Here is a 10834-nt window from a genome sequence, read left to right on the forward strand (position 1 = left end):
TTAAGGTGAAGATCAGCAACATATAAGGACAACTTTTTGGAAAACTAAGTCAGCAATTGATATGATAAGTGTTTTAAGTTTAAAGTGAGAAATCTTAAGAAGAGCTGCAGGAATGCTGACCAAACATGGAACAGTGTAGACTGCATATAAGGAAGAAAAGTAAAAAAGGAACTTCTGAGAAAAACTAATACAAAAGCAAACAAAAGCAAAATCACACATGCCTTGGAAATAGAAGAAATCAAGCCTGTCTTTCAGGAGTGAAAAAGAACCAGATATTTAAATTTGCAACATTTACCTTTGGGCCCCACTGTGTGCCTTTAGGTCTGAGGCCAGAGGTCCATCACAGACAAGGTGTGACTGGGTTGAAGAGCCTTCTCAGAGCCCCCTTCATATCCTTGTTCCTCAGGCTGTAGATGAACGGGTTCAGCATGGGGGTGACCACGGTGTACATGACTGAGGCAATTGAGTTCTGTAGGGACGAATGGGTCAGAGCAGAACTGAGGTGGACCCCCAGGCCTGTCACATAGAACAAGGAGACCACAGAGAGGTGAGAGCCACAGGTGGAAAATGCTTTGTATTTCCCTCCTGCAGAGGATATTCTCATTAAAGAGGCAACAATCCTAGAGTAAGAAAACAGAATTCCTGTGAGAGGAAACACACCCAGGAGGGCGGTAGCCACATTCAAGACAATGTTATTGATGAGGGTGTCAGAGCAGGCCACCTTGAGGATCTGAGTCAGTTCACAGAAAAAATGTGGGATTTTAGTGCCGACGCAGAAGGTCAGCCGCCTCATCAGTAGAATATGAAGCAGGGAGACCCAGAAAATGATGAGCCAAGATATCAGAACCAGAATGCCACAGAAGCGTGGGTTCATGATGACCATGTAGTACAGGGGTTGACAGATGGCCACATACCGGTCATAGGCCATCACAGTCAGGAGGAAGCTGTCCATTCCAGCAAATATCATAACAAAATACACCTGAATGAGGCACCCAATGTAGGAGATGTTTTTGCTCTGTGCCTGGACATTCACCAGCATCTTTGGGACCGTGGCGGAGGTGAAACAGATTTCAATAAAGGACAGGTTGGAGAGGAAGAAATACATGGGGGTGTGGAGGTGGGAGTCAGAGCTGATGGCCACAATGATGAGCAGGTTTCCAAGCACAGTGAACAGGTACATGCACAGGAACACTCCACAGAGGAGGGGCTGCAGTTTCGGGTCATCTGAGAGACCCAGGAGCAGGAATTGTGACACTTCTGTGTGGTTTTCTGCTTCCATGCAGCTGGTTTATCTTATGAAGAAGGAGACAAAAGCAACATTCAGTAAACAGCCAAAAGGCATCTCAGCTATCAGCACCTTTCGATTTCACCATGGTGTGGGCATCGTTCATGATCTGGTAGTCATTTCAATGCTAGTCATTCACTCATTTACGTGGTTACCCAATTTTATTTTAAATGATGTAATTGTGAAGATTATCTTTACTTTAGCAGAAGTCTTTCTCTTTTTATCTTCAACTCGCTGGTTCTAATTCACTTATTGAAATCTATGGACATAAACCAATTTCTTCCTTCATACCAGCCTTCCAAAATAACTAAAGATATTTAAGGTGCTTATTTTGATAATCTCCATACTACTTTCATTTCATACTAGTGATTAAAACATGTGTTTTCAACTCAAACAACCTTAGTTTTGTCACCTGATGCTTTATATTGATGTCACAGCTAACTCTCTTATGTGCCTTATTGTGTTTCTAAAAATGTGGTTTCTGCTATTACCATTTTTAGAGGTAATAAAATGCCTTTAATCACAGTAAGATCTTTCTAAGTTATAGCTATTATTATCATTATTAACCTATTCTTTCATTATAATTATTTTTTAGATATAACTGTTCTAAAGTACAGTATACAGCTGTGATTTAGAAATAGGATGTGAGTCAGACTTCCTGGAACAGAACTTGGTCTACCATGTTACATCTCTGTGACCTTGAAGAAGTTATTTAATCTCCCTCAGCTACAGATACTTCACCTCCACAATGAGAGCATTAAATATTCCTTACATTGTAGGACAGATGTGTGATTAAATGATATGATGGATAATATTTTTCTAGGGTAGTTCCTGAGATATACACTAGATATGTGATAACTGTGAATTACTGTTCTTAACATCACAATAAAGCTGTCTTACATGGTAATCATTTTTAGTATTTCTCTTAAACTTGGGCAGTCATCATTGTAAACACGACAGATCTATTGTTATTATTTTTTTATCACAACACAGCACTTCTAATTAATGAAGATCCTGATAGCTTCCTATTTCAGAGACTTCCTGCCAAGTGGATTCTTCCAAGAAGAGGAAGATGCACATTGACTACGTAGATAATAGGGGGAAACAGAAGCACACTACCATCATAATAAAATGGAAAGCATGCGTGAGTGCATGAGCTCATTTGTACATGCTCTCAAGTGGAGATGTGTTGCATTCAAATCAGTGGCATGAACTGAAAAAAATTAACATATTTTATTAAGAAATATTCAAAGTGTTTATATATGAAATCATCCTAAAAATCCAAAGGCAACTTAAATATTTGAAAATAACAAGGCAACAAGCCAAATGGAATAAGATATTTGCAAATAATACTTCCAATAAGGGGCTAATCTATAATAATAAAAGCATAATATGCTAGACTGGATGGCCTTCCGGATGACCTTTTGGACAAAGCCGGGGCTGTGAGGGAAGCCTGGGTCCCAAGTGCCTGTAGGCGGCCAGGAGAAGCCTGGGTCCCAGGTGCCAGAGGGAAGCCAGTGCCAGCAGCTGGGAGAAGGAAGGCCTACTCTTGCACGAAAGTCATGCATTCGGCCTCTAGTCCTATATAACAAAAGGCTAATATGCAAATCGACCGAATGGCGGAATAACCGGTCACTATGAAGTGCACTGACTACCAGGAGGAAGACACCCAATGCAAGAGCTATCCCCAGATGGTCACAGCCAGAAGCTGGGCTCACACCTGGAAAGCACAGTAGTGGTGGTGAGAGCCTCTCCTGCCTCCACAGCAGTGCTAAGGAACCCTAAGCTGGCAGTTGGACATCCCCTGAGGGGTGCCAGACTATGAGAGGGTCAGGCCATGCTGAGGGACCCCCCTGTGCATGAATGTTGTGCACCTGTCCTCTAGTATCCAATATATATAAAGAACCCATACAACTCAAAATTAAGAAAACAAACAGTTCAATTAAAAAGTAGGTAAAGGGGAGAAACCAACATGGCGGCATAGGTAAACACCGGAGTTTGCTGCCTCTAACAACCACTTCCTAAATACAACTAAAGGACGGAACAGACATCATCCAGAACCACAGGAAGGCTGGATGAGTGGAAATTCTACAACCAGAAGGACAGAGTAAAGCATACCGAGACTAAGAGGAGGGGCAGTGCGGAAGTAAAATACTAAGGTACAGAGGCGCACACAGAGCGGGCTGGTGGCTGAGGGCACAGTTGTCGTTTTCAATCGGGAGGGAGTCTCAGGCTCTGAGCTCCAGTTGCGGGCGAGTCTCTGGGGACCCAGACTCATACGGGAGAAGTGGAACTGTCTGGCATCGGTCAGAACTTGAGGGCAGTTTTCTCTCGGAGGGGCTTGCAGCGATTACCGGGACATTGAGAAGCAGAGCCTCTGAAGACAGCCATAACTGCTAGCCCTGCCCTGTTGATCCTATGGGACCCGCCCCGCCCAAGCCCTGCAGGGAGGCTTTTGCTGGATAGCCTAAGGCAGAGGCTAGATTAGCACCTCCTTAGAGATCCAGGAGCCGGTGTACCCAGAGGTCAGAGTGGGACCATCCAGTTTGCAGCTCCATGGAAACATAAAGGACACACTCAGGGGGCAGACTCAGTGAGCACCAAAGCCCCATTGAAGCAAGTCTTGCCCTGGAGGGATGTCTCCAGCACAGAAGTTCTCCCATTGCAGACACAGCTGATTCTCACAGCCAATTGGCCTGGAGGTCAATTCCTCCCAGTGATACCTACAACAATCAAGGCTTAACTACAACAACACTGTGCACAAAGACCACAAGGGGGTGCACCAAAAGTGTCCTCCTCAGGTAATTGGGGAGGCTGAACCACTGGGCCCTAGAGGACACTTAGCACAGAAAACCACTTTATCAACACAGAGAAGCATAAAAAATGCAGAGACAAAGAAAAAGGACACAAATGACAGAAATGGAGGAGAGTAAAGTACTGGATATAGAGTTCAAAGCCACACTTTTAAGATTTTTCAAGAATTTTCTAGAAACTGCCGATAAACTTAATGAGACCTACAAGAAATCTAATGAGACCCTTGAGGTTGTGATAAAGGACCAACTAGAAATTAAGCATACACTGACTGAAATAAAGAATATTATACAGACTCCCAACAGCAGACTAGAGGATTGCAAGAATCAAGTCAAAGATTTGGAATGCGAAGAAGCAAAAAACACCCAACCGGAAAAGCAAAATGAAAAAGGAATCCGAAAATACGAAGATAGTGTAAGGAGCCTCTGGGACAGCTTCAAAAATACCAACATCCAAATTATAGGGGTGCCAGAAGAAGAGAGAGAGCAAGATATTGAAAACCTATTTGAAGAAATAATGACAGAAAACTTCCCCTACCTGGTCAAAGAAATAGACTTACAAGTCCAGTAAGCACAGAGAACCCCAAACAAAAGGAATCCAAAGAGGACCACACCAAGACACATCATCATTAAAATGCCAAGAGCAAAAGACAAAGAGAGAATCTTAAAAGCAGCAAGAGAAAGAAAGTCAGTTACCTACAAGGGAGTACCCATACGACTGTCAGCTGATTTCTCAACAGAAACTTTTCAGGCCAGAAGGGAATGGCAAGAAATATTCAAAGTGATGAATAGCAAGAACCTACAACCAAGATTACTTTATCCAGCAAAGTTATCATTCAGAATTGAAGGTCAGATAAAGAGCTTCACAGATAAGGAAAAGCTAAAGGAGTTCTTCACCACCAAACCAGGATTATATGAAATGCTGAAAGGTATCCTTTAAGAAGAGGAAGAAGAAGAAAAAGGTAAAGATACAAATTATGAACAACAAATACACATCTATCAACAAGTGAATCTGAAAATCAAGTGAATAATCTGATGAACAGAATGAACTGGTGATTATAATAGAATCAGGGGCATAGAAAGGGAATGGACTGACTATTCTTGGGGGGGAAAGGGGTGTGGGAGATGCGTGAAGAGACTGGACAAAAATCGTGCACCTATGGATGAGGACAGTGGGTGGGGAGTGAGGGAGGAGGGTGGGGTGGGAACTGGGTGGAGGGGAGTTATGGGGGGTAAAAACAGGAACAAATGTAATTATCTGAACAATAAAGATTTAATTAATCAAAAAAAAAATAAAAACCAAAAAAAAATAATAATAAATAAAAAGTAGGTAAAGAATCCAAACAGACATGTTCCCAAGAAGACATACAGATAGTCAACTGACCTATGATAAAATGTTCAACTTCACTGTTTATAGGGGAAATGCAAATCAAAACTACAATGAGATACCAACTCACACCTGTTAAAATGGCTATTAGCAGTAAGACAAGAAATAAGTTTTTGAGAGGATGTAGAGGAGAAAAGGTAACCTTTGAGGGAATGAAAATTGATGTAGCCTCTATGGAAATAATATGAAGGTTCACTAAAAAATGAAGAATAGTGCTCGCTTCGGCAGCACATATACTAAAAAAAAAATGAAGAATAGATTACCTTATCACCCAGAAATTCCTCTTCTGTATATCTACCCAAAAATTTTGAAAACACTTATTTGTAAAGATACGTGCATGTACTTTATGCTTAATGCAGCATTATTCACAATAACCAAGACATGGGAACAACCTAGGTGTTATTCGACGGATGATTGGATAAAAAGGATGTGGCACATACACACTAACAAGAAAAAAAATACACTGCTCATCAAAAGATGAAATACTGCCATTTGTGACAACATGGATGGATCTTGAGAATATCATGCTAAGTGAAACAAGTTAAAAGGAAAAGGACAAGAACCATATAATTTTATTTGTATGTCATATAGAAAACAGAAATCAACAAATCAACAGACAAAACAAACTCATAGAAGTAGACAATAGTATGGTGGTTACCAGAGGGTAAGTGTATTTGGGGGGTAGGATAAAAACAGTAAAAAGGGTCAAATATATAGTGATGGAATAAGATATACAGGTGACATATTATAAATTTGTACACCTAAATCTTATACAATGTTATCCCAATAAATTTAATTTTAAAATGAAAGTAAATAAAGGTTTACATTCTGAATGATAAAAAGTTTCACTATTACTAAAGTTTAGAGAATACTAATTAATTAAGGAGAGAAAAAAAATCACTGATGACCCATTTGATTTGGGGAATTGGTAGAAAAGGCTTCTCTGTGAAGCAGGGCAATGAGGGACATCTGTAATATCCTCAATAGTAAAGATAAATCAATTTTAAAAAATAATTAAAAAAATAAAAGGCTTCTCTGAAATAAAAATACTTGAGCTGTGAGAGGAAAGATGGGTAATTGTGAATTAGGAGAAATTTAAAAAGGGCAAGCATTGGGGGCTAAGAGAACAGAAAAACCAGTTGTACTTGTCTTGGTGAGCTTGGTAACAGAAGTGATTTGAGAGACTGGTGAGATAACGAACAGCTAATTGGGGTCAGGATGGACAGAGTATGTGAAGCCCACAGTTTGAGCAACCAGTACTATTCTTTAAAGTGCCTCTCATGTTGGTAATTTTATGATCATTTGTGGGTTAGAAATTGTAATTGTTTTTGCTTACCATGGTCAGTCGTTCCAGGGATCTATCTGGTGCCTGGCATATAGTAGATGCTCAACGTATACAAATGTTAGGCATATAATAAAATTTGAGACCAAAGTGTCAACTATAACACACAAAAAGAAATCTTCAAAGCTCTTTCTAAATAAGGAAACCAATGGCAATTTCTTAACTTAATAAAGAATAGTTGTTTTAAAACTGCAGACAACAGAATATTCTACATTACTCACTAAAACATTTGGGTTAAATTTATGAAGAGACCAAGGAAGTCAACTCATTGATATTCAATCACTTGATATTCTGCTGAGACAAGTAAGATGAGGAAAGAAAATTAGCCTGAATACTGAACATCAGACATAATTACCTTATTTGTAGATACTATTGTGGACACTAAGGTGAAACAACAACATCAATATAGAATGATTACGTGGTATTAGTGAGTCAGATCTGCTGCAAAAAGGTTAGGAAATGCAATAAAGATACCCAATCACATTAGGAACAAAATAGACAATACCTTATCAGAGTAGATATTCAGTGAGTAGTTAATGAATAAATGATTGAAAACAAACAAATCAAGAGAAGTCTACAATTATGGAAAAGAGGTGGAGATCCTATGGAAAACAATTATTTTTATAGAGACCTCTAGATTCCAAAAAGAGAGAGGACAGAACAAAGGCTTGAAAAGACAAGGTTTCAGGAGAAATTGAAGTACCTTCAAAGTACAGGGACTTCATTGTCATAAACTATATACTACAGGACTGTCCCAGTCTAATTATTCCAGAGGTAAAGCCCAGTACCCACTTTGTCTCATTTCCCTTTCATTCCAACAGCGCTTACTGGATGGAATACAATGACCTTCTCTGCAGGATATCCCTGAAGCTTCCTGTTCTGCAAGGTCTGTCCCTGGGAAGCCCAATTGAGCTTTTATTTGGCTGGGACCAGAGAATTAAGAAAAATGGCAAAAGGAACACGCTTAAAGTTTCTAGCATCTCCAGGGTTGAATTCTCAGAGCTCCTCATTAAGTCAATCATTCTAGTGTCTTTTACTCTCCAAGCAATTCAGACCCCATGGGGAGCAAAGATAGCTGATTTTGTGTCTGTACAAACATCAGAGGTGGGAGATGAATTTATTTCCTCCAAAGAGAAACAATTATTTCTTCTGTCTGACTTAAAAGTTAGAAGGCATCCCTAAGGAATGTTTAATTGCTCAGGAACCAAAGCCAGAAACCAACTTTCTGTTTTTCTGTTGAAGAACTTTTGGAGGTCTCATGGATCACTTTCTTTAGAAAAAAAAAGCAGAGTTGTTGAATAGTTTGGTTCTGTTGAAAGGACCAACCAAACAAGGGTTGACAAATGTTCTTGACATTAGCTGGTGACAGGGACCCTCTATTGGCATTAATGAGGGCTCCACTTATTACCTCTAAATAGAGGGTTGGAGGCAGAAACAATACAGGTGTAGGGGGTTGAAGAATGAGTATTGGGGAAATATAGGTGACAAATATAATCCACCTATCATAATTGTGGGAAAGGGGAGGAGAGAGTCTAAAGTAGAGGTCCTGGAGAACCAAGATGGCGGCATAGGTTAACGCCGGAGTTTGCTGCTTTGAACAACTACTTCAAAAGTGAAACCAGAAAACGGAAGGGACATCACCGAGAACCACAGGGGCGCTGGCTGAGTGGAAGTCCTACAACTAGGAGGAAAGAGAAACGCATACGGACACTCAGAGGAGGCGCAGTGCTGAAGTCAAATTCTGAGGTGCGGAGTGCGCGGAGCGGGCTGGCGGCGGAGGGCGCGGTTGTTGTTTTCAATCGGGAGGGAGTCGCAGACTCTGAGCTCCAGATCCGGGCGAGTCTTTAGGGACCCAGACTCAGGCGGAAGAAGCGGGACTGTCTGGCTTCGGTCAGAGCGAGTGCAGCTTTCTCTCCGAGCTTTGCAGTGGGTGCTGGGACTCAGAGAGGCAGAGCCCCTGGGGACAGGACTGAGAGCCGCCATAACTGCTCTCTCCGGCCCACACTGTTGATCCTGTTTGACCCGCCCCGCCCAAGCCCTGCACAGAGGCATTTGCCGGATAGCCTCAGGCAAAGGCTAGATTAGCACCTCCCTAGAGGACAGAAGTTCTCTCACCGCTGACACAGCTGAATCTCATAGCCACTTGGCCTGGAGGTCAAACCCTCCCTGGAATTAGCTACAGCAATCAAGATTTATCTATAAGACTGCGAACAAAGACCACTAGGGGGTGCACCAAGGAAGCATAACAAAATGCGGAGACAAAGAAACAGGACAAAATTGTCAATGGAAGAAATAGAGTTCAGAACCACACTTTTAAGGTCTCTCAAGAACTGTTTAGAAGCTGTCGATAAACTTAATGAGATCTACACGAAAACTAATAAGACCCTCGATCTTATATTGGGGAACCAACTAGAAATTAAGCACACACGGACTGAAATAACGAATATTATACAGATGCCCGACAGCAGACCAGAGGAGCGCAAGAATCAAGTCAATGATTTGAAATGCGAGGAAGCAAAAAACATCCAACCGGAAAAGCAAAATGAAAAAAGAATCCAAAAATGCGAGGATAGTGTAAGGAGCCTCTGGGACAGCTTCAAGCGTACCAACATCAGAATTATAGGGGTGCCAGAAGATGAGAGAGAGCAAGATATTGAAAACCTATTTGAAGAAATAATGACAGAAAACTTCCCCCACCTGGTGAAAGAAATGGACTTACAGGTCCAAGAAGCGCGGAGAACCCCAAACAAAAGGAATCCAAAGAGGACCACACCAAGACACATCATAATTAAAATGCCAAGAGCAAAAGATAAAGAGAGAATCTTAAAAACAGCAAGAGAAAGAAACTCAGTTACCTACAAGGGAATACCCATACGACTGTCAGCTGATTTCTCAACAGAAACTTTGCAGGCCAGAAGGGAGTGGCAAGAAATATTCAAAGTGATGAATACCAAGAACCTACAACCAAGATTACTTTATCCAGCAAAGCTTTCATTCAGAATTGAAGGTCAGATAAAGAGCTTCACAGATAAGGAAAAGCTAAAGGAGTTCATCACCACCAAACCAGGATTATATGAAATGCTGAAAGGTATCCTTTAAGAAGAGGAAGAGGAAGAAAAAGGTAAAGATACAAATTATGAACAACAAATATGCATCTATCAACAAGTGAATCTAAGAATCAAGTGAATAAATAATCTGATGAACAGAATAAAATGTTGATTATAATAGAATCAGGGACATAGAAAGGGAATGGACTGACTATTCTTGGGGGGGAAAGGGGTGTGGGAGATGTGGGAAGAGACTGGACAAAAATCGTGCACCTATGGATGAGGACAGTGGGTGGGGAGTGAGGGCGGAGGGTAGGGCGGGAACTGGGAGGAGGGGAGTTATGGGGGGGAAAAAAAAGGAACAAATGTAATAATATGAACAATAAAGATTTAATTAAAAAAAAATAAAATAAAATAAAGTAGAGGTCCTCAAACTTTTTAAACAGGGGGGCAGTTCACTGTCCCTCAGACCGTTGGAGGGCCGGACTATAGTTTAAAAAAAAACTATGAACAAATTCCTATGCACACTGCACATATCTTATTTTGAAGTAAAAAAACAAAACGGGAACAAATACAATATTTGTATTTGCATGTGGCCGGTGGGCCGTAGTTTGAGGACCCCTGGTCTAAAGCATAATGTAAAGACAGTATGGAACATGAGAAGGTTTAAGAAAAATTTTAATGGAACATATAGGAACAGGTATAGTTTTAAAGAGAATGACCAAATTTAGTGCAGACATTTGAATACACAGGAAGTGCTGAATATACATAGTCCACAGGATGCAGTATATTCTCTAAATCGCTGACAATCAGTGTGCTGTAACTCTGATTTATAGAATACTAGTAGCCCGGTGCACAAAATTCGTGCACATTAAAAGGGAATTAATTGCCCTAACCGGTTTGGCTCAGTGGATAGAGCATCGGCCTGTGGACTTAAGGGTCCCAGATTCGATTCCAGTCAAG

General features: G+C 40.9%; 1 protein-coding gene across 1 annotated transcript; it reads right to left on the reverse strand.

Moving 5' to 3' along the window:
- Positions 1–301: 301 nt before the first annotated feature.
- On the reverse strand, positions 302–1572 carry LOC132234199 (olfactory receptor 7D4-like). The gene has a single exon (XM_059695244.1). The coding sequence runs from the start codon at positions 1277–1279 to the stop codon at positions 341–343; it is 939 nt and encodes a 312-aa protein (XP_059551227.1). The 5' UTR covers positions 1280–1572; the 3' UTR covers positions 302–340.
- Positions 1573–10834: the final 9262 nt, after the last annotated feature.

Source organism: Myotis daubentonii, chromosome 5, assembly GCF_963259705.1.
Source record: "Myotis daubentonii chromosome 5, mMyoDau2.1, whole genome shotgun sequence".
Classification (NCBI taxonomy): domain Eukaryota; kingdom Metazoa; phylum Chordata; class Mammalia; order Chiroptera; family Vespertilionidae; genus Myotis; species Myotis daubentonii.

Excerpts from the sequence above, each read along its gene's own strand:
- LOC132234199 (XM_059695244.1), bottom strand. The coding sequence starts at position 1,279 with ATGGAAGCAGAAAACCACACAGAAGTGTCACAATTCCTGCTCCTGGGT.